Below are 25,481 nucleotides of genomic sequence, written 5' to 3' on the forward strand. Positions count from 1 at the left end.
TACATCTGCGCTCGGCCACCAGTTCTCCCCGCAAACTGAACGGATGGGTAACGGCAGGAAACGTCTGTGGCTGGTCTTCGACATATCGATATAGTTACCGAGCCTCCCGTACGAAACGAAAGTTCAAAACGTTCAGAATGAATGCTTCTTGGCTAGCACAAGCGCCGCCAAGCTTTCGCAGTGCTGCAGCGAATCCCCGAGGTGAAGCGCGCGGGCAGTGTCATGTAGAGAAAAAAATGCGCCACTGTCCTGTCATTACCGCAAATAAGAGGCAAAATGGAAAAGGTAGAAGTACGTGTCCACGTTTACCTGACGATAGTTATAGCGCGAGAACAGAACGACGACAAAGAGACAAGCAGGACACGAGCGCTAACTGCCAACGTGTCCTTCTTGTCTCTTTGTTCGTCGTTCTGTTCCCTCGCTATAACTATCGTCATGTGATACCAACTAGCCCAAACTTCCACACTTCCACGTTTACCGAAGCAAAAAGCAGATGAACCAAAGTAGCATAGCTCGTCACACTGTTGCGTGCACTTGCTGGCATCCATCTTTGTTTCGCACCTCAGGTCTTTTGTTGTTGTGGTTTTCTGCGTTGAAGGCAAAGGAGAATGGGCGGGTGGATGATTTGCCCTCCCTCGATAAAAGGGGCAGCGCAGTCGATGATTAGTTGAAGGGTGCCGTGACCCGGGCGAGGGGCTCGGCCGTGGCGTGCGTAGAAGGGTCACGTGGTCGGGCAAAACTAAAGTGGTCGCGGAAGTGGGCTGCCACTCCGCTTGTTTCCCGGTCATGGAAAGTGAGCGTGACAGATAATCGATGAGGAAACTGAGACGCGTGTAATAACAGTACTCGCTTAGCGACCCGTGACGTCACATGCGTGTCTGCAGTCTACGCATCTTGCTCTCTCGTGCTGCTGAAAACAGGCGTTATATATTTATTCTTATCGTATTTTTACGAACCGTTTAAAAGCACTGAAATTTGGGTGAGTTTGTACTTGAACACAGTGGTATTTAGAGCGCGTAAACAGACAAGAAACGAAAGACAGTGTCAAATACAGGCGCTCGTCTGTTTGACTCTGCAGTCTTTCGTTTCTTGTCTGTTTACGCGCTCTAAATACCGCTACGAACTGTGTTTCCGCTCGAGCAGAATCTAGCGGAAGGGAAGTCCGCGCAGATTCATTTCACACGCAGCAGTACCACTGCTCACAATCAGGTCTCTGCAGGCTGCGGTGGCTTAGCGGCTAAGTTGTAAGAAGCAAGAGGACACGGGTTCGAGTCCCGATACCGGTGGATGCGCTTCTGTGGAGACGAGAATGCGAGATTGATTGATATGTGGGGTTTAACGTCCCAAAACGACCATATGATTACGAGAGACGCCGTAGTGGAGGGCTCCGGAAATTTCGACCACCTGGGGTTCTTTAACGTGCACCCAAATCTGAACACACGGGCCTACAGGATTTCCACCTCTATCGGCGGAAATGCGAGAACGTCCGTGTACGATGCAGAACCCCATGCAAACGGTCATATAACTAATCAGTATATTCCCTTTCTAGTACTGAGACATATCTCATGAGAATCACATTTTTTCATAAACAGTGAAGGTCAGCGGCGTAGCCAAAGGTTAATACACCAAACACGTAATCCTCCTCCCCCTTCCCCCTCTCTTAATTTTTTCTGCCATGGGAGAAAGCAAAACTAACACAAACACTCGACCACCGCCTGCCCGGCCCCCACTTCAGATCAAGGATGTGCCCATCAGCATAGGAGAGGGGCACGTGCCCCCCCTCACGTCTCACCAGCAGTTGCCCTCACTAAAGCTACGCAGGTGCTCTCCCCCTCTCCCAGCCGTGATGCAACACTGGTTTGCGCCCCCCAAGTGGAAATCCTGCCGACGACCATCCCCCCCCCCCCCCCCCTCTAGCCCTCTGAAACTAATTTCTGCCTACACCCTTGATCAATGCGCACTAAAAAAAAAATATCACCAGTGAATGACCCACTAAATGAACTCCACGGCCAAGATCTTCTCACCCACGACCATCGAGCCAGTCACAATATTGCCGCCTTGATGACGATACTGAGGTTGTGGTTCTCGTCCAATGGTGTGAAGGTTGGGGGTTCCACCCCGGCTAAGGCAAATCACATTTTCATGGAGGTGAAACACTAGAGACGAGAGAACTTAGAATAAGGTGCACGTCAGAAAACTCCATGAGGTAGAAATTTTACAAAGTATTCCGCACGTGCCGTGCCTGATAGTGTCATTATAGTTCTGGCAAGTAACCATTTTGCCGCCATCTCAGGCGAAGACGCGTCTTTCGCACGTATGCATCTCGATTGACGTCAAGACAGGCGCCAGGTTATCTTTAGTATTGCAACTCCCACACTGGTGTCTCCATCGTGTTTTTTTTTCTTTATCTAATCGACAAGAGCAGGCACTCCCGGCTTCTAGAAAACTCGTGCTCGACAAAGTGCGGTGCCGCTCTTTCCCTTCGCCCCGAGTGTTCACGCCCTGCCAACTCCCAACCACCCCGACATCTTGCCCCTGCCATTGCCTTTTTTTTTTTTCGTGAAGTTTTCGTTTCCGCATGGAACTACAGTTGGGAACGGGCCAGGTAGGTCGCGTCTCAGCCTGTGCTGGTTCTTGTCTCAGTTTCAACCCCAAGGCGAGTAAAGAAAAAAAAAATGCGTGGGAAAGGTAAAAACAAAAACACTCTTCCTAGTAGAAATAAAGAACAGCTCACTAGGTTTAACCGGGTGAAACAACACTAGCAGCCGTTACATATATATATAGGAACATGTAGACACGGGTTCTGAAAGTAAACCATATGGCATATGCGAAACCACATGATTCCTTGTTTGTTGTTAGGGTTCTATACGAGCCAAAAGCACGACATGATTATGAGAGACACCGTATTACTAAAAGACTCCGGAAATTTCGACTACCAGGAGTTCCTTAACGTGCAAGCATTTTCCCCCTATCGTGCAAAAGAGCCACTCCCTCGTAAAACAGACGGTCGCGGCACCGCGGAACGTTGGACAACAGTGTGGCAGCTTGGGCTAGTTGGTATGGCATGACAACAGTGTACGTCTCCCCCCCCCCCCCCCCCCATCAATCACATGGCCATCTGTCGGAAAACACGGATACATTACGTTGGTTGCAGCAGTATTGCATCGCACGCATCAGCGATGCGTCGATCCCGCGGAATACATCAGCCGCTGGAGCGGTATACCGCAACGAACGACTCGGGAGAGTCGCAGAACCCCCTGTCTCTTCATCTCTCCAGAGAGATACTACAGAAACACTGTCGAGTCCTCGGGAAAACATTGTCAAGCCTAGAAGGGGGTCTTCAGTTGCGAAGAAGCGGCACAGCTGTCGTAGGCCGAGGCGGCGCCGTGCGCACACACGCGACACACGCAAGCCAGTCGCCACAGACAGGACAGTTCTATAACGATGTCACAGCTTCGCCTCGGGCTATCGGAAAAAGAAGAGGGCTGGTAGGGGGCCGCACATAGACTACGCGTGCACGCCAGGTTCCATTAGTAGATTTAGAAGTGTGGCAGCTTGGGCTAGTTGGTATGGCATGACGATAGTTATAGCGCGAGAACAAAACGACGACACAGAGACAAGACTTCGTGTCCTTCTTGTCTCTGTGTCGTCGTTTTGTTCTAGCGCTATAACTATCGTCTGTCCAGTATAGTAGAGCCGTACGTCGCTTCAGCACGCGAAGCACACGAGCGACTCGATGGTATACATCAAGTTGCGTGCAGGGTAGCGAAAGTTGTGCACGTCTAGAGCGTTGGCCCAGACAGGAACCGAACGCTTGTTTCGGAGAAAGGATGCGCAGGCTCGATCGGTCATTGTGAGTCGGTCATCAATCACACGATCCTTTGATCAACCCGGATTGCGCCCGTTACAGTCCACGAACCCTTCGGCCGTAATCGTCCCGTTTCTCTTTAAACCTCATCGGCTGCAAGGCGTCTTTGCTCGCACAGTACTACTATAGACTGAATAATGCTGTTTGGCGTCGGCTGTCAAGGTAACTGAGAGTAATTACCAGTATATGCCAACGCACTTCTCCAAATTTACCACTAAATCTTTATTGACCACAGAAAACTTTTATTTTCCTTAAAATAAATATGCATGTCCTAGATCGGCCTAAAGTTGGGCGATGCCAGCAACGGCGTAAACATAACGGTGCTCGTCCCAGAAATAGTGTGGCCTATCCTGGCACCGGTCCATGACATCTCACTTCGACAAGAGCAGTTTGCAACGCGAGCGATCTCGAAGGTCGTAAGTTAAACGCTAATAGCGGCATTACATTGTGCAGTCACTCTAATTAAAATCGTGGGCCGAGTTTCTCTGCCTCTTCATACAGGTCTAGGTGTCGAGTGTCTCGCGGACACAGGCGAGTGTAAAAAAAGATTATATAACTTGAAAACAAAATGCAAGCGCACGGCTTTTGAATGAGTTATTTCCGTGCAACGGTTCACTGCTGAAGGACGCACACATGGGCCAGTCACTGGTCAGTCATGGTGTCAAGAACAGCCAGTTATTTCAAACGTACAGACACGTTAACATTTGTGGAGGTGAAACGCTGCAAATCTATGATATGATTACGAGACGCTTTATAGTGGCGCCACCGTAGATTTCGCCCACCTAAAGTTAGTTTAGCGAGCACCTAAAGTGCCTTTACCACTTCGCGTCCAGTGAAATGCTGAAGGCCTACTTCGTATTTGAAGAAAGCGCCTATATTTCAGTGGTTATTTTCGGGAAAAATCGCAGTACGTAAATTACGTGACACTTTCAAACATCGCATTCGAAGAAAGCGCCTATATTTCAGTAGTTGTTTTCGGGAAAAATCGCAGTACGTAAATTACGTGACGCTTTCAAAAATACAATTTCCCCAAACAGTTTTATATCTTCAATTTTCAGGTGACTTAATTCCTAATAGTAAAATATCAGACAGACGATTTTGTGTTTGAAGGGGGGGGGGAGTGGCAGCTCTGCTTCGTTCATACAGATTACGTAACTTGGAAATAAGACGCCAGAGCGTTGATGATGAAAGCGTCTATTTTCGTACAGCAATTCACCGAGAACACTCGAGAAACCCACAACAACGTGCCTGGTCTCATTAGGAACAGGGTTCCAGGCACTGCAAAGGAGTCGGTCATCGAGACGGGGCCCTATGCGGTAAGTATATATAGTACACCTAGTCTATGCGAAGCGCGCTCGTTCCTATAAGTGGCGGCGGAAGTGGCGGAAGTCGGGCACGTATGCCGGGGTGTATATCCAGTTAGTCAAACAGGCCGGACGCGCGCTCTGCTTTCCCGACCACTTAGCGATTTCCCCGGTTGTGCGCGGCAATCGGATGGCGACCCGTTTGATCATTATCGCCACATCGACGCACATCGCCTCCGGGCCAGCGAGAGTTGAGCATGCACACTTTCTCGGTCAGTGCACGCTACGGCGACGTGGTCCGGGGGCGTGCGTTTGCAGACGCTTGCCCTGCGTTTTGAGATACGTTCGTCGATACGATCCGCGCGCGAAGGGACTTTAAATTAGCTTTACCGTAAAAGATTAATCTCGACCCGCAGGGTTTCCCTTTCCCAAATATATACAAACGCCAACGTCACTTTAAAATCCACGACCTCATGCTTTCATGGACCATGTCATGTTCACTACAAGCTACCACGAAAGATTGTCGAAATGAGCCCGATACCTTATAAGAGGTTAACAAGAGACGCAATTGATTGATTGATTGATTGATATGTGGGGTTTAACGTCTCAAAACCACCATATGATTATGAGAGACGCCGTAGTGGAGGGCTCCGGAAATTCCGACCACCTATAGGGTTATTTAACATGCACCCAAATCTGAGCACACGGGCCTACAACATTCCTGCCTCCATCAGAAATACAGCCGCCGCAGCCGGGATTCGATCCCGCGACTTGCAGGTCAGCAGCCGAGTACCATAGCCACTAACTAGACCACCGCGGCGGGGAATAAGAGACGCAACAGAGTGATGAAACTAACACGCTTTAAAATACCACTCCGTAGAAAAAAAAAAAGAAAGAAAGTGGAGCTTTCATGGAATCGATGAATAAACGTCGAAACAAAGCGAGCCATCACCGGCCCACCCATACACGTGTCACCTATTCAATCCATTCAATTGCTTCACCAAAAAGGGCCGTTCTGCAGACGCTTGGCCTTCGTACTTTCTGCGAAGACCATACAGAGACGTGCACCATCTCTATTCGCCCCAGTAAGTTGAAAATAAAACACAACAAAAAATGTCGCACAGATGCAGTCGAGACAGAAGCGACCAACGCCTCGACTCGAGATCGGGTAGCGCGCACATTGGGGAGCCCACGTGACTAACGCCCACCACTGTGGCTTCGTGTGACAGCCGTGGTAATACATATCCATGCACTGTAGTATACGTTTTTGCTTGTTTTTTAAGAGAATGGAATAAACCAACAACAACAAAAAAAAAACACAGGCTTCATTATTTTATCGCATACGAACGCTATGCTACTACGGGGTTTCAGTTCGGTTTTAGCACTCGACACGTTCAAAGAAAGAAAGGAAGAAAAAAGGAAGGAAAGAAAGAAAGAAAGAAAGAAAGGAAGAAAGAAAAAAAGAAAGAACTGACATGGTGTCACAGCAACAATGAAGAACACAGCTGCTTCCCCTCTTCGCTCCGCTGGAAGAGTATATACCACAGGCACGCCGAACAACTGTCCAGGCCCTTCTTTGAAAAAAGTGGGCTGCTGTGATCTCGATGCAACAGATAACTCAACTTCACGAACTTCTCTCCTCCGCAGTTTCACTCCCTTTGGCGGACATCATTTCAGGAACTAAGACCACACGAAATTCTACTTCCTATGTAATCCCAATCCTTTATCGAAAGCATTGGAATACCGCTATTTATCAACAGTATCATACAATTTCATTGCGCGTGTCTAAGAGATGCGCAGACCGCAAAAGCTGTCATATCATCGTCATCATATATATGTGTATACACAGCGTTATTGGGAGCGAAGTTTCACCCCACACCCGAGCCTCCGCATATGGAGAACCCTGCCCACGCGGATACATTCATGAGAAGGGAACCAAGTCCACCTTTCGTGTTGCCTCGCGTCTGGCTTGTGTGTATGCGCGCCTTAACTTATTCCCACGTTATATAAAAAGACAGTTCGGCGACTTCACGCAGGTATCAAAGACATCGCAAAAGGAGGCAAGTTCACCCGCAGGTCGCGGGTTCGAATCCCGGCTGCGGCGGCTGCATTTCCGATGGAGGCGAAAATGTTGTAGGCCCGTGTGCTCAGATTTGGGTGCACGTTAAAGAACCCCAGGTGGTCGAAATTTCCGGAGCCCTCCACTACGGCGTCTCTCATAATCATATGGTGGTTTTGGGACGTTAAACCCCACATATCAATCAAAGGAGGCAAGTTCACGTACAACGTATCTCTTCGAGGGTTGCAAACCGGACGGTTATACCGTAAAACAACGCAACAGGCGCGATCGAGGAATGCTGCCACAAAACGATTCACCGATAAGGGCAAGCGGCTTTTACGGTGCTCAAGAAAAATGTAGGTCAAGTGCGTTGCGCATCCTCCCACAGCTTATTGTGACGACACCTATAGGATATGAAAAAGGCGACGTAAGCGAATCTTTCAAGTTTGACGGTTATACCGATGCATATGCCTCTAAGTAGACATGTTCGTTTATTTTTTTATTTTTTTAGCTGAATACACTGCATAAATTTCTTAAAATCAATAGCCTGTTACAGGTCCACGACTCCGATAACTCGAAGCAGCCGATGTTACTTGCAGAAATATCAAATCTACATAATCAACTAATTGGATAACATTCTGCTTGTTTACTTAACGAAACGTATTGAAGCTAACTGCAGATGGTGAACTTGAAAGGCGTATTCCCTCCTAATAAAATAAGTGAATGTGGCGGATTTCTAGATATGTGCTATCGACCGCGGTAAAAAAAAAATAATAAGTGAACCGTTGTTCTAGTTACTTCTTTTGTCAGACCACCGTTTTGTGCATCGCAGCATAATGCAGTACCAACCACGCCAACGGTATTTCAACGCACACTTTAGGAATAAATGTCTTGAAACAGGTGTCAACCAGTTCGAAGTAAATCTGCCTTGCGAACTTACCAGCCGCAATTCCGGCCTCACCTGCAATATGGTCTGTAACATATAATTAAATTGTTAATTAGTACTTGTAGCCCCGCCGCGGTGGTCTAGTGGCTAAGGTACTCGGCTGCTGACCCGCAGGTCGCGGGACCGAATCCCGGCTGTGGCGGCTGCATTTCCGATGGAGGCAGAAATGCTGTAGGCCCGTGTGCTCAGATTAGGACGCACGTTAAAGAACCCCAGGTGGTCGAAACTTCCGGAGCTCCCCACTATACGGCGTCTCTCATAATCATATGGTGGTTTTGGGACGTTAAACCCCACATATCAATCAATTAGTACTTGTATTAGTTCGCCGAATATGTTATGTATTTCTCGAATGAGTGATGACCCCCTGCTTCGAGTGATCCAGCTCAAAGCTATAGCTGTCACACGGGGATCTGAAAGGAACGCCGCATATATGTGTTCCTGACTAAGTTCAGTTTTCAAGTTTAGTAAGTGCTCCCGGCGAATCGACAATGGCGGTGAACACAGCATGTGCTCGCTTCTTGATTGGTGGATGAGAAAGCGTAATAAAGTGATGTGTGTTAAGCGACGACGCCTTCAGAAAACAGTGGTTGCTTCAATCACGTGGTTATTCTTACGTCACCTGGTATAGCGCTGCGCTTTGAGTGGGCTTTTTGCAACGTCGGCTAACGCATTTATTACGGAAACTAATAGCCACGTGTGATCACTGTACCTTATCGCGATTGAACTTTAAAGCGGGACGTGACTGACTCGAGTTTTGAAAAAAAAAAAATAAAGAAAAACTTTAAGCAGTCATTTAAAAGTAATTGCGGGTATCACCGATAACCAACTGTTCCGTGCTGCCTTAGCCAATATTGTATATGCAGAAATATCTGATGATTAATCTGTGTTTGTGTGACCACATTGTTGCGAGAATACTAATTTGTTTTGTCTTTCCTTTTCCTTTTTATGTACACAACGTTTTTTTTTTTTTTTTTGTAACCATGCTACCTCATGTTATGCCTTTGTTCTGTACCACTCCCCTCTGTAATGCCTCTGGCCCTGAGGGTATAATAAATAAATAAAAAGCCTACGCAAGAAAAGGGAGATAAGATGCTTCAGGAGTAGGCACTTTGTGTGCACAGCAGGTTCTGTAATGCTTAGAACTGACAGAAGCGTATATATGCAAATGCATGAAAAACGCAGTGGATGACCAATTGTGAAAACAAAAAGGGGGGGGGGGGAGGCGATGATCTTAGCATTAATAGGGATTTCGCAATAAAGTTCAAGCGGGACAGCAATATTCATCGGCTTCTGAGAAAAATAAAAACATTTGTACACAAGCGCACTACATTAGGCTGATCATCATAACGGACCAAAACCAGCGCTTATGTTGCTGCTCTGCGTTACCAGTTATGCTTAGTTTTTCAACACTACTCGAATTGCAGCCACTCCCTACAAGTACAGACAGTAGAACACTCCAGCAAGTTTTATTTTTTTAGCGGGACGGCCCAGTGCCCTCCCATAGTTGAGTACGAAGTACTCGAAATCGGTTAACATTTTTTTCTAAACACACGGGTATTCGGGTACTGCTGCGCGTAATTTCCCTTGTGCACACTCCCATAGTAGAGTACTGAGTACTCTAAATCGTTAACCACTTCTAAACACACGGGACGGCTTTGAGCTCTCCCATAGTTGAGTACCGTGTACTCTAAATCGTTACCCCCTTTTTTTTAACCCCTCTCATCATTCTCTTAATCGTCGATCATTTGTTCTAGACGCATTTCTGTTTATTGCTTTCCGATAGAAGAGTACATCGAACTCGAAATCGTCGAACATTGCTTTTCAACACTGATCTGTCGTAGTAGAAGTATTTTTAAATCAGTAACAATTCTTTTCAACTTCCGAAGAAAAAAAAAAAAAGAGAAGAACGGTATGATGCAGTATATACAGAGTACTTCTGACGTCACTGAAAGCGACATGCTGGAACACCAGCACGTGGGGACGCGACATTTCCTATGTCACATTGATGTCATCACGACGTCAGATGCAGGTTATTATTACATAATTCACGCAAAGAGGCGTTTCCTGCTGCGTCTTTTTCAGATAGGCGCAACTTGCTTCTCATCAAAGCCGCCTTCGCGGAGTACCAGTTCCTTGCTGCATCCATGTAATACTCTCTCTTCGCACAGTACTTCATGTAGTACTACAAGCCCTCACACATTTTGTTCTTAACGCGAACGAGTCAATGTATTCTAGCACTTCTTCAGCAATCCACGCCCTGAAGAGTGCTGTTGTAATTCGGCAGGCTTTCGTAAGAACGGTCAGCCACGAAACTTTATGGGACAGACGTGCCACGACCAGCAAGAACAAAACAAAAAAAAGTGTGCAGAAATATACAGGGAACACGTGAAAATGCATCACCTGCTTCCAGTAATCCATGATGCCTCAGCAGTTCGGTCGCAGGGGGCCGTTGGAAATCCGGGATCAGTTCGCCAGGCGAGCACTCTATCGAAGCACCGGCACCAATCGAAAACAAAAAACCGTCGAAACTTGCTCCTGTCAGGCACACGAACGCTTGAAGCGAATCTCGCACAAACTTGCGTGGGACTCGCAAGGTATTCCACTTCTTCAGGCAACGGCGAAAACGTTTTGTCGTCCGAAACACAACTGGTCCGTGCTCGTCTGCTCCGCAAGAAGGCCCATCACGGCGCTTTTTTCTTTCGGCATTCGAGTAAAAGTGACCGGCTACTACTCGGTGGCGTTGCGAAAAACAAGCTCACGCGAAGCTCGGCACAGCTCCAGCAAAACTCGACTCGCGAAGAAAGAATAACGAAAGCACACACACACACAACTTTGTGGGGGGACCCCTCGTGCGCGAGTTGAAGAAAAGAAAGCGAGGCAACACGAGGGCGGTGTTACGAAGCCGTGAACTTGGTGGCGCTTCGCCGGCACAGGAAAGAAAAGCCACGGGACGTTTTAAAGTTGGACGTCTTCCGAAGTGTTTTTGTGTGTCGCGCGCACGCGCGCGGTTGAACGGGAGTCGGCGAGACGGGCACACACAGCGGCGTCGCCGGTTTGCAGCGTGCCGCACGCGGACGAATTCGCGACTGGTTTGGAGGAGGCGACGGTGGCGGTCGAGATTGAACGATCAAAAACATCAAGAGAAGAAGCGCTGGAGTGGAGAGCGGAGGGAGGGGCAGCCGGCGGCAGATTGTAGGCACGCAAAAAAAAGATAAATACGACGAGTGGCGCGAGCAGTAGAGAGTGAGGGAGGTGGCGCCATCTGTGCGGCTTTTTTTGCGGTGTGCGTTCTTCCACGTGCTTTGACGGGCCACAACAGAAACGGTGGTGGGAAAGGAGGACTGGAGAGGTCGCGTACGGTGCACCGCTGGTTTACCGCACGCGTTGGTTTGTTAATATTTTTCTTTCTGGAATTTTTCTTACAGTGTAGTTCTCTGACGTCCCTGGTTAGGAAAGAGGCAGGTTTCACTAGTTGTTCTTTAGTATACATACCCCAACTCGCACTTCAACTTTTCTTTGCCGCTTTGAGTCCCAAACAGGGGTTTAGGACGGAAAGAAAGAAAAAAGAAAGAAAGAAAGAAAGAAAGAAAGAAGGAAAGAAAGAGAAAAAGAAAGAAAGAAGGAAGGAAAGAAAGAAACACAGTGTTCCTTCTCGGTATGGGACCGACGTGGGAAGCTCTTTGCTGCGCCCCTTTCGGGAGAAGGTGAAAAACGGACATATTGCCGTCGCAGTTTTTTTTTTTTTGCTCATTCTTTCCTTTCTTTGTCGAACAGAAATAGAGCAGTCCTGAGTACCGTGTGACAGACGAGTGGCGCGACCCTACCGGTGGAGGAACGCGGGAATATGTTTGTTTCATGCTGATGCATGGCTCCCGTGTATCGCGTTTGCATGTAGTTTGTTCCTGTCTTTCCTCGGCAGGCGGGTTCGTTTATCGTTCTACCTTATTCACTACCGTCTCGGTCTTGGCTTGCAAACGTTCACGTGTGAGGCTGAGAGCACCGGTGTGCGCACGAGAGGAACTGCAGTGATACTTCAACCCCCCACCCCCCACCCTTATGGGGAAACCTGTTCATGCCTATGACTGGGAGCAAAGAAAGGAAATTGAAGGAGAGAAAGCAGACAAAGAGGGAGATTGCCACAGTCGCCGCAATATCAGGGATTTCGTCCGTAAATTGGTTGACATTGTAGTGTCTCGTTGATGCTGGTAGACGTTCTCTGCTGCAATTCACACGCAAGTGGTCGTTTCAGTTCTAGCAAAACTACCGCGCAAGAGGTTTCTAAGAAGTCGGGATGTTTCGTTCCGAACACTACGCTACGTTCGATCAGATTTCTTGAATGTACAAATTCTAACCAGTTCCTTGGCGCGCGCGCCGTCAGACAGCGAATATGTCGCCCCTTTCGTCGGGCAGTACATCTCGCTTCCAAGTTTCAGCAATGTCTCAGCAATTCGGGCTGCTGCTTTGTTCTTCAAGTCATGTGGCTCTGAAGCGCGACAATATGCTAATTTACGGTCGCGCTACAACGCTACAATAGCGTTCCAATGCTGCCGTGGCCCATCCTACGTTCTTACTCGACCAATGCGTTTTTTTTACGACCACGGTTGCGCGGCAACGCAAGTAGCGTCGCCGTTACCATAATGACCATCCCTTAACGACATCATTTCATTTCGTTTATTTTTATTCCCTCTCTCTTCTTATTCATCTTCCTCTTCCCCACTTCTGGTCACGTAATATGCGCTATTATAAGTACTACTAATATTGCTGCTGCTATAACTATTGCAATTAACTACTACTATTACCACCACTACTAGTACTACATATTGCTACTACCACTACCAGTACTATACTTCTACTAATATTACTGCTACTACTACTACTACTACAGCAGCTACTACTACTTATGTTGCTACTTCTGGTACTACTACCCTCTACTACAACTACTACTGCTACCACCATTGCTGCTGCTACTAATCGTGCTGTTCCTGCTACTCCAACTACTGCTTCTGTCATTACTTCTGCTGCTGCTACTACTACTGCTACTATCAGAACTACAAATTCTACTACCTCTACTACTACTGTAACGACGACGACCATTACACAGGGTTGGCTAAGGCCGCTTTGTTGTAAAATTTAATTACGTTCGCGCAACAAAATAAAAACCCATTCAAAGACCACTGCTTCCTGTTTCGGTCCACTCACAGCATTTTGCTGATGAGGAGCCATGCTTATTACACAGGCAGTCGTTTTTAACGGGTCGGTGACGACGCAGGAATACGACAGGAAATCGACTCTGTTGGCTATCTGACAAGATAGAAAAGATAAGTCTACAGTGCTGGCACACCCCCACCGGCACATCTCGACACGAGGCGACACGCATCGGTGAGGGGCCTCGCAGATAGAACTGCCGCCGTGCCCCCCCCCCCCCCCCCCCCCCCCCGGAACACCGCACGTATAACCCGATGTATGAATGAATGAATGCACGGATGGATGAATGGATGAGGCGTGTGTGCACGTGCGTGGCCGTGAGAGTAAAGGGTGTGGTTTAGACAGCACCGACGACGATCGAGAAGATGGGGGATCGGTCGAGTAGCGCCGCGCCCCCTATTCTTTCTTTTTTATTTTTTACGACACAACTATATATATATACTTGACTGGACGTGTGCGAACATTCGACAATTTCAAACATTTCAAAGGAAAGTGAAAATAATTGGCAGATCCCACGTACAGCGGGAATCGATGACATGCGAAGCACGAATAAGAGAAAGCTTGATATGTCATTTTAAAATCAGCACAACGTTACGAGGTGGGGGTAAATGATGCCGTACATGACTTCCGTGTCATGATTATCATGTTTGCATGTGTCGTTTACCTTCGTCATCTATTCACGTCACGTGATACCAAATTTAGTATATGTGGAGCTAGCGAAACCACCGCGAGCACGCTATGAGCGTGGTATGTTGTTAGTTATTACATGACATGCGTGTCAGGATTATCATGTTTGCACCAGTCATGTAATCTTGTCATCCATACACGTCACTTAACACCAAATTTGGTTAATATGGAGCTAGCAAAAGGGCCGCGAGCGCATCATGTAGGGCCCAATATATTCCAATGTAGCGTTAGCGCGCACGCACGCTGGGCACTGCGATGCTACGTTAGCAAAACGCGAGCACTGTATAGTCTGACGCCAGGCGTGACCAGCGTCCGTCGGCGCGGCCCGACGGCAACCGGTGCGAAATGTGACATGCTGCATTTCGCGTCGATGCGTTACCCAGACAACACTGCGTCTCCCTCTTTTCGTGACGGAGGGACACCAGACGCGCTGAAACGCGCATGCGTCAAAGCAACGCAGTGCGGCGCACGCCTGCGAGTATATGGCTGGACTGGCGTCGGCGAGCACGCGCACCGCGTCACGTCGATATGTATTGGCGCCTTGACTGTGGCATGCAGTCATGTTCTCACATAACAAATCTCCTGATCATCATGTTTGCACCAGTCACATACCTTCGTCATACATTGACGTCGCGTAATACCAAATTTGGAATGTGTGAAGCTAGCGAAACGGCCGCCAGCGCATCATGATCGTGGCATGTAGTCATGTTGTTACACGACACGCATCTCAGTTGCCGTGTCCACTGCCACTTGAAGCAATTGGCGTCCCTTTTATAGCCGCTGGCGTGGCGCTGGCGGGCTGAACTGGTGACGTCATCATGCCACGTAGGTGTGCGCAGTAAAGATGATGCTCGGGCTGCAGGCGCGGCGCCACTGGCGTATCAAAGATATCACCAGCAACGATACCCGTGCCGAGCTTGAACGGTGCATCAAAGGTGTGGCAGATCAGGCTGGCCCGTCCAAACGCCGATGAGCCGGTCGACGAAAAAAGGCATCCCGTCAAAACCTGCACGAGTAGGGGTACGTTAGGTGACATCGTCGCGGCTTGGTTGCCGTGTCCTCTCTCATGATTATCTCATGATTATCATGATAGCACCGGTCACATAACTTCGCCATTCATTCATGTGATGTAATACCAAATTTGGCGTATGTGAAGCTAGTGAATCGGCCACGAACGCATCATCAGTGTGGGACGTAGTCATGTTGTAACATGACACGCATGTTATGATAATCATGTTTGGACCTGTCATTTACCTAAGTCGTCCGTTGGCGTCACGTAATACCGAATTTGGTACATGTGAAGCTAGCGAAACGGCCGCGAGCGCATCATGAGCGTAGCATGTAGTCATGTTTTTACACGACGCGCATCTCATAATTATCATGTTTTCACCAGTCACACACCTTCGTCATCCATTCACGTACTGTAATACCAAATTCGGTATAAGTGACGCTAGCGAAACGGCCGCGAGCGCATAATGAGCGTGGCATGTAGTCTTGTTTGTACATGACATGCATGTGATGATTTTCATGTTAGGGTCTGTCGCTTGTGTTTGCCATGCAATCATGCCGTACCATACCAGTTTTGTAACATGCCATGTGAACGAAACCACCGTAAAAGTTCCAGAACCATGAAATGTAAATCATGACATTCATGGCATGTTATGACTAATCAAATATGTTCTTCATACAGTCCTGTAATGCCATACCAAGTTCGGTAACGATACCATTATTGAAACGGCCAGGAGAGCTAAAAGTCGTAGGCGGCTGGATAGATAGATAGATAGATAGATAGATAGATAGATAGATAGATAGATAGATAGATAGATAGATAGATAGATAGATAGATAGATAGATAGATAGATAGATAGATAGATAGATAGATAGATAGATAGATAGATAGATAAGATAGATAGATAGATAGATAGATAGATAGATAGATAGATAGATAGATAGATAGATAGATAGATAGATAGATAGATAGATAGATAGATAGATAGATAGATAGACACGCTCAAAGTCGCCGAAGTTCGCCAAGAAATGCTTCGCATTTAAAACGCGCTGCCCTGCACGAATGCAGTCATTAACTAATATATCGGCAATATCATAAATAATATTTGCTGGAGTTCTTTCTGCAGTTAATAATAATAATCCCAAAACAGCGATGCGTTTATAGGGACGCCGTCGTGGAGGACTCCGTGGTACTAACATGGTGGGTTATTGATGAATGGAAAGGAAACGGGAAACCATTGCCCTGCACGGAGCCATATCGGTCATTGACGAATATACCCATGCACGAGTTCACTTGTCCTTCATTCCTTTGTGTTCGCGAGACGTCATGCTGCGTCCTGCAATGCCTGTTGTACAGATTCACAGCAATGCGTGGATACTAAATGCTACGATTGTGGGGATCTATGCCAACATAACTGTAGATATTAACGCGCGTTGCCTTGAACCAAAAACAGACGAGCCACGTACAAAACAACTATACCTGTATATAGGTGTCGTACCACTGGAACAGATGTTGTACAGCAGTTTCCGCCTCCCCCCCCCCCCCCCCCCATTTCTGACAAGCTCTCCCACAAGCTTGTGTAGTATCGCTTATGGCTAGGGGTTGTGTTCGCTAAATGTTATTAATTTCGAAATATTATTAATTTATTTACTTCGCGTTGGAAATGGCCGATAAGGTCCTTCGTGATATGCCCGTCGCTGCGAGGAGACGCGACTGTACTGCGTATATCCTGTGTGACTATCCGGGACATAATGTTCAGAGATAGTCCCCGGTGTCGGCTCTGGCGCACCTTTACAAGAAACCGATGTCTGTTGAAACGATTCTCACATTTCGTCGATAGACGATGACGCAGCTAAAGGCAGGGGGGGGGGGGGGGCACTACTTAAGTTTTTTTTTTGTTTTTTTCAGAGGACTTGGACTAGCAGCTGTGAGAGTGATGTCCGTGCCGTCAAAAGGGACGGACGCTGACTGACCGTGCGCGGGCTGTATTCAGTTCTGCCTCTCTCTCCTTTCCATCTTTCATTATTATCCATCCTGTTTCCGTTCGTAAGATACTGCACACCGGTATGTCCTAAACTGGTTGACCTCCCTGCATTTCGATATCCACTATTTACTCTCTCCTTACAGCGGTACTGCACCTAACTGCGACAGTAATACGAAACCGTGAGAGCCAATTAGCCGCCACCGCTGCTGCAGGATCGAAGAGGGGAAAAGCGATCCGGCCGTTTGCGTCCCTGTTGAGGACAGAACGCGAAGCCGACGACAGACGCGCCCTTGACTGCATCGTGCGCCTGCACGCAGCTCCGTCATCAGCTCCGTTCGCGCTCGCGTACGTATCCTGGGAAAAAACAAAAAAAAAAAAACAAGCGGGAAGGGTCTTCTTTCTTTCTCGTGCCCGACACTGAATCCGGACGCCACGTCTCGTGGACGCGTCTCGTGGCGCATCCAACCATGGGAACCGGACGGTCACCGACGCTCGAGGAGCGTCTTGTGTTTCGCGATCACTTGCGGTTGCGTTGCTGTTGGAATTCGTTGTCGTTGTTTGTCGCTATTTCGTATTAGATGGTTAATGCAAGGACCGGTAGACCACACATACACACACTGATGACTGTTTTCCGGTAGCGGCGGGAGTACCACGTGGGAATATCGATGATTACGTCATAGATAACCCCTGTTGTGTTGGTAAGTCCAGTTGAGTAGTGTAGTATGTGAAAATGTAAAAAGCGTAATGATGAAAAAAGCCTTCTTTTTTCTTGCATTAACAGGTCAATAATAATACTTGTTAGGGTTTCAGAACCCAGAACCGCGATGTGATTATGAGGAACACCGCAGTCGAGGGCTCCGGAAATTGCGACCACCTGGGGTTCTTTGACGTACACCTAAATCGAAGTACATGACGGGCCTCCAGCGCTTCGCTTTCGTTGTGGACTCGAAAAGGAAACATAATTCAAAACAAAAGTAGCCATACCATTTAATATTATCGCCAAGTTTGCCAAACAGAACAAAAGCGGAATTATGAGTAGAGTGTTTGTTATTGTTCAATAAATAATACAATAACGAATAAGCGAGACCATAGAAATCATAGCACTATTTTCCAGCTGTTGCTCGGTCTTCAAGCAATAGATAGAAGTAGCGTATAAAAGAACAAATTATAATCCATTCCGCGTGCGTATACTTTGCGTAAAATATAGTGTTCTTGCCTGATACGCAGTTATTTCAGAATATCCCAGCCAGCCAGTCACTAGGAACATTAAATGTTGAAACACTGTCTTTTTTCGAGCTGCAAGTCGCATTCGATTAGTATTCACAAAAAATACAAGTGAAGCTCCGTATGGTGAAATCAAACTGCTTGTAGGACGAACACACAAGCTTCAGTTTGTTGTAGATCTTGGTTTTTGTCAAGCTGACATGATGACAGGCACTTGACGTCAGAATCAATCATAGAAACTTGTAGGCAATATCACCTGTAGATGGCAGGCAGCATGAGTTAATGCCTAAACTTCGCCACTTCGCATTTGCGTGTGCGCCAAGCGCTGCCTGCGTCAGGGTGCGCACGAGCCGGTTGGTGAAATGATGGGGAGGGGGGATTTTAGAGGGCTCCAGACCCCCCCCCCCCCGTGCCCATCACTGGCGCCGCCCCTAACGGCAGAAGAGTTTAAAAACAATATACTTCATCTGCAAATAATGAAAAAAAAATGGCTATTTAATGCGCCACTTCAGATGTTCGAAAATAGCCAGAAAGTAGCCATGGTAGCCACGGAGCGAACCGGGCATTTTTGTCGCCAGACGAGGTCAAATAGTAGCCGATTGGGCGTGAAGTAGCCGCCAACGGCTATTCTATCCAGTACCAAACGGGTGTTACGGTCATGTTGTTGTTGACATTTGTTATCGTGGTTGTTTGCTTACATCATCATCATCATCATAATCATCATCATTAGCATCATCATCATCCTGACTACGTTTACTGAAGGAAAAAGTTTTCTCACGTTCCGCCGGTTAACCCGGTCCTGTGTTTGCTGCTGCCAATTTATACCCGCCAACTTCTTAATCTCATCTAATCTCGTCCATTTCCTCATCTTGATTTCAACTATGATATCCTTAACCCCCGTTTGTTCCCTAGTCCACTCTGCTTTTTTGTCTCTTAAGGTTACACCTACCATTTTGGTTATATAGCCAACGAGAAACCTGTAATCGTGATGACCGTGTCTCCGGAACTAGCGCGCAGGCCCCACATCACAGACTAAGTTGGAATATCGAATAACCATTGATTAGGCGATTAACACCTGCTGTCTTGCAGCGTCATCTGCGAAAATCTAAACCGTGCAGCATTAGAGTCGTTTTAGATGCGATGCAACTTATAATGGTCGAGTTCGATCCGGTGTGTGCAGCCCCCCTTACTACGCATGTGCAACAGCTGGCCCAAGAACTGCCCAGAACGCGCTATCATAGAGTTTCCTAAAATTAACTCGAGGGAACTCTGGCGCTGCGATCGTTCGGCAACCATGGGAATGATGGGTAGTACACACGTCTGCCTAGTCTTCGTACTTGCGGACGGCGAATCGTACTTGCGGCTTCGTTTATTGCTGTGTTTCGGTTTTGTTTTGAAAGAAAAATTCAACCCTTCTGAACTTCGTGACCCGATTTGGAAAGGTATACGTCGAAAAGAATAAGATGGTGAAGCGCAACCGCTGAACATTCGCTAATTTATTTTTCATGGGAAAAACAGCTATAAGCCACACGAACACACACGGAGGCAGAAGTACGAAGATTTAGACAAATTTATTAGACAAATGTGTGAACTACCCACCATTCCCATGCATGCTCGCTGAAGCGCCGTGCGTTGCAGCTCCCATAGACACTATAGCGCCAGAGTTCCCTCTATAGTGTACATTAGGAAACTCTATGGTGTAACAGGCTGTGGCCTCTCCCCCTTACTTTATGTATACCCTCACACTCTTTCAGCAATCACGTGATGGCGTCGGGGAACGAGACCCTGCAGACGCGCAATGAACACACGTGTTCCGCATGGCGTGCTCCAAGAAGAGTTCGGGACGAAGTAGCAGCCACAGGAACTACAGTAAATTCGTGGTGCGGCTCCTTGGGTGTGCTCCACATGCGAGGACGCTTTAACGGTTAACATCGGGCAAGGTGCCCGTGATGAATGGAACTTTAAGTTGACCGATGCGCTGCTTCGCATGTTACTCATGGTTGCCTTTAGTGGAAGATGGTGTAATAATAATAATAATAATAATAATAATAATAATAATAATAATAATAATAATAATAATATAATTTCTTATTATTATTATTATTATTATTATTATTATTATTATTATTATTATTATTATTATTATTATTATTATTATTATTATTATTATTATTATTATTATTATTAATATTATTATTATTCAAAAGACTGTCTCGGTAATAACTGTATAGTCAGTAGTTAAACCATGCCAACGCCTTTATGGCAGTCACGTCATGTCCCAAGCTTTGTCGAAAGCACTTCTGCTGTGGCTGTCACCATCCAGCGAAACGCCTCTCCTGTGTGTGCCCAGCGTCGTTCAATGCATCCTGTGCAACACGAGCCATGGAGTATATACATGCGGCAAGCATTTAACGCAATGTCAGGAAATTTCATTCTTTCAGCCCGAACCGCTGTCTCACTTTTCTGACTCTCTGGTTTGCCCCTGCAGTGCTTAAATAGGGTGAAGAAAGGGGGTGGGGGGTGGGGGTGCGAGCTCCGGTGAAGGTTGAGAGAAAGGAGGAAGAATAACAACAGAAACGTTACCCGCGAAAGCGCGACTTCGATGACACCGACGCGTGTGACGTGCGTCACACGGTCCTGAGGGCAGAGACCGAACACTCGGTGAGCTGCGCCGGGTTGGAATTCGTGCGCTTAGCAGCCCGAGATGCGTCTACGCTGTTATATGTTGACACGTTCGAGCTGACGATGCGTGTCAGTTCATCTGAACAGCGCTGGTGACAGACGCGCTTAGCTGATTTTTTTCTTGCTATACTTTTTTTTAAATCTTTTTTACGTTTTGCATTATCTCGGTGCCGTCAGGAAGCAGAAACACGAATGGAAGCGAGAATCGGTTGATTGATTGATTGATATGTGGGGTCTAACGTCCTAAAACCACCGTATGATTATGAGAGACGCCGTAGTGGAGGGCTCCGGAAATTTCGACTACCTGGGGTTCTTTAACGTGCACCCAAATCTGAGCACACGGGCCTACAACATTTCCGCCTCCATCGGAAATGCAGCCGCCACAGCCGGGAATCGAACCCGCGACCTGCGGGTCAGCAGCCGAGTACCTTAGCCACTAGACCACCGCGGCGGGGCTGGAAGCGAGAATCGGTTGTAGTAGCTTAGTTTGTTTGACAAGCCGAGTGGTTAAGGAAAATAAGCGCCCCGTGCTTATGTAAACGGTCGAATCTCGTTATAGCGAAGTAGCATTGGGACCGTAACGTAGTTCGTTACATCCGAGGTTCGTAGTAAGAATAGACATAGGAATCGACGCTAACTAATTGGCAATCGGACTCGCTCGAAAATCCTGGATACGAAGAGGAATCAATCTAGGCTTCACACCCATAATTGAGCTAATATTTGCCTGTCTCTCTGTGGCATGTCAAACTAAATAGACCACAGCATAAAATGGCGAAATCACAACAGAACGAAGTTTGTTTGACAAAACAGGCTTGCGTTCAAACTTACTTGAAAAAGGGTGTGACCATATTTTTATCGAAATGTTTAATGTTACAGTCTTATTTTCCATCACATGGTTATGAATAGACTTGCGATAAGTGTTTTGCTTTTTTGTGGTGCCTTTTGAGTTTTTTAGCATCGCTCAACTGAATACTTCTTCGTTGTAGCCGAAAGGAACTCGCGTTTTCTGCTTCGTTTCAAAGATAAGAAATATAATTGAAGTGATGCGTTGCCACCCAATGTTCCTAATAAATTTCATATGACTGATTGGAAGCTACATCTCTGTTCGTTATAACGAGGTTGAACTGTAATCAATCAATCACGCGGTATAATGCTGATTTACGACTACCCGCATGGTGATAAATTCGCAAAATTTACGTGGCACAGCGTTCCACATCGTGCATCACGTGAGTACTCGTAGTTAAGAGAAATCAGGTTCTATCGTCATGCCGTGAATGTCTAATGACGTTTTAGTTGAGTACCAAAATGCCGCAATAAGTCTTGAAAGAGAGGAAGGACATCAAGATAACCGGCTGTAGTTTTTAAAGCCTATAAAGTTAGCTACGGAGCACTTCACTGGTCTGTGTGACTTCGATTTTTTAGGGGTCTGATCTTAGTCGATTCGTTCTTAAAGTGTCCTTTATTTCATCACTATTTCACATTTCGTTATTTCACCACTATTTCTAACTAAAAATTCTCGCTGTAAAAAAACATAGAATCAAAAGATGATGATGAAGATGATGATCACTTTCTAGCAGACGACATTTTGTCAGAAAACCGCATTATAAACCGGAGAAAAAAGCTTTGAGACGCCTGAGAAGATATAAAAAGAAGGAACAATTCCTGACGCCGACAAGAGCTCTCGCTGAGTGGTGCCTCGTCCTCGGACTTGTGCGACCGTGTCCATCTTTCCTATCTTCTCCTTACTTCCGTATGTGGCTGTCCCTGCGCCGCTCTCTCTCTTTCTGCTCCTCTCTTTATCTCCATGCCTTTAGTTCCTCCATATCATTTTTTAATCCCTCCTTACCCCCATCCCCTGCGCAGAACTGTGGAGGTTTCTTCCATTGTGAGAGAGAGAGAGAAGCAGTAGCAGAACTGCGCTTATTTCTTCGTTTTCCCCCTTCAAAAGTCACTTATAACGCAGTAATTGTAGAGACATCTCGCGTAGCTTTGTTATCAATCAATAAATAAAAAGTCAATCAATCCACCCGTGTGCGCGCTTATGACAAGAATCACAAGTTTTATATGTACTGATATAACTTAATAATACCGATTACCTGAACACAGTTCAGCGCGCAGTGGTTATCATGAATGATTTCATGGCCATTTTTCGTCTTGCAGCATATACACAGGTGACAATGCATCAAGCGATAAAATAAAAAGCTGCCGGGTATAAGAATATCCGCACAGGTGATCGAGTGAAGGCTCGACGCGGGGGAATGCGACAAACAACGCGCGAGCTCGCCTCGTTACGCGTCGGCCCTGCGTGCTTTCGCGGTGCGAGCGCCGATAAAAACCGAGTCGCGTCATTCGAGAAGCGTGCAGGCATCCGAGACCGGCTTTGCACGAGTTGCGCTTTCGCTCGCAAGACATAGACGCCGCGTTGTCTGATCGCCGGCAATCTCTTCACTGGCTGAGGGCCGTTACAGCACGTTCGTCAGGGTTTGTCTGCTTTATGAATATCAGCAACTATAACAGACTGTACTAGTACAACCCTCTGTACCTTTAACGCGAATGCTCTGCTGCGTGTCCTGCAGCAGTTTGACTGACGCTGACGCAACGTACGTTTGGCTTCTGTTGCCCGGATGCTAACCATACATGCCGACATACTATCGAAGACTATCCCAGGTATTATCTCGGCAAAAGCGGCCAGATCTTCGCGGTTGGCATCAACCAAACTAGCCCTGGCCACGCATCGAAGTGTTCGTGTTAAAGGTGCTGACGGCTCCAAACTACGCTTAGCTCAAACTACGCCTTAGCTAGGATGCGAGGATTTCTTAAAGTGACCATCGGCAGCGTCAGCGTCCATCGTCGGCGCCGTCAACGCGAGCGGTGCGAAAAATCATCATGTGATGACGGCATGCATATGACGTTATAACGATGCCACAGATCGCCTAAATTTACAACGTCATCATAGCGTCGTATATTGTGACTTCACCTGATGACGTCATCACAACACTATGTCACTTAGTAAAAGTGGTGAGCCGATCACAGAGGTGGTGTAAAAGCGTGACGGGCAAGGAAGGAGTGCTCGAACCCCTTTAGAATTTTTTTTAATTTTGCATATATAAGCACGCGGACAAGTTGACTGAAACCTCCTCACCACCTTCCCCGAAATGAATTTCTGACTCCATCCCTCGCTCGTGCAAGCAAACGCGCGTGCAGTCCGCGGCTCACTCCTACACGTTCGCAGTACTGCACGGCGCAACTGCTTTGCGGGTTGGTGAATGTCGAGTACAATGTCTATCTCCGTTCAGTCGACTCGAAAGCCAGAGGTAATTTCTCCTCACTTCTTAAAGGGTAAGTTCGTAGTTCCTCTACGGTAGGGCCCGTGCGTTTTTTGAAATCTGCCTGTGAAAAAAAATTGGGTAGATCCCACGCCTTGTTGAAATCGGTTTCATACGAACCAGATAGCCTGCAGTTTCATGGTGCATTTGTTTTTGTTTTTGTTTTTCTGGTGTTGAGCCCAGTGTTGCGTGGTGGGTCGACCTTCATATATATATATATATATATATATATATATATATATATATATATATATATATATATATATATATATATATATATATATATATATATATAGGTATTGTGCACGTCTCGGGCTCACCGGGCCTGCCGATCACACTGACGTTTATATGGCAACTCGCGGTCTGACGTAGTATGGACATTCACGTTAGAGCACACATGTCTGTATTATCTAAACTTAGTGAACGCTACGGGGCGACGATGTAAATATCGTACGTAACCATCGTTGGACGTATTCTTCGGGGGTAGAGCAACGCTTGATGAATCATAGGAATACAAATCTAATGTTTATTAGGCTGCTATAGAAGCGGAGCCAACACTGGAACCACAACTGACGTTAGCCCGACATGACGCCCGTATCACAGGAGTACATATACGTAGCGTTTGCTGCTCTGTTAAAAAAGAATTTAGACGTACAGCGCTACAAGCACAATTCACGCCGCACCGACATTATACCTGCATAAGGTCTTTCTAGTGGCTAAGTTACTCGGCTGCTGACCCGCAGGTCGCGGGATCGAATCCCGGCTGCGGCGGCTGCATTTCCGATGGAGGCGGAAATGTTGTAGGCCCGTGTGCTCAGATTTGGGTGCACGTTAAAAAACCTCAGCTGGTCGAAATTTCCGGAGTCCTCCACTACGGCGTCTCTCATAACCATATGGTGGTTTTGGGACGTTAAACCCCACATATCAATCAATCAATCAATCAATCAATCAACCTGCATAAGGTCTTTTTGCAGAGCTGCTTTGACTAAAGCAGAACTTGCGATCTGCGTCACCGTCACAAATGATGTAGAGGCAATCGTTTCCATGTTTGGGTAATGGTATTAATAGGAAACTTGGTATACATGACATAACATGACTGTAGGACGAACAAACGGACTAGTCATAGCATGAAAATCATAACATGTATGTCATGAATGGCATGATTTACATTTCATGATCTTGCTGCT

General features: G+C 46.9%; 1 protein-coding gene across 3 annotated transcripts in view; it reads right to left on the reverse strand.

The window, feature by feature from the left end:
* Myo61F (unconventional myosin 61F) overlaps positions 1 to 25,481 on the reverse strand; it is a 164,144-nt gene that overhangs the window by 108,442 nt on the left and 30,221 nt on the right. The window contains exon 1 of one of the 3 annotated variants that reach the window (XM_075889046.1): positions 10,578 to 11,298. The exons of the other annotated variants lie outside the window; for them this stretch is intronic. Coding sequence (XP_075745161.1) covers positions 10,578 to 10,595 — 18 coding nt within the window. The 5' untranslated portion in view covers positions 10,596 to 11,298. Of the gene's footprint in view, positions 1 to 10,577; positions 11,299 to 25,481 lie in introns of those variants that run through there. 3 annotated transcript variants of the gene reach the window in all.

Source organism: Rhipicephalus microplus, chromosome 3 (genome assembly GCF_043290135.1).
Source record: "Rhipicephalus microplus isolate Deutch F79 chromosome 3, USDA_Rmic, whole genome shotgun sequence".
Taxonomy (NCBI): domain Eukaryota; kingdom Metazoa; phylum Arthropoda; class Arachnida; order Ixodida; family Ixodidae; genus Rhipicephalus; species Rhipicephalus microplus.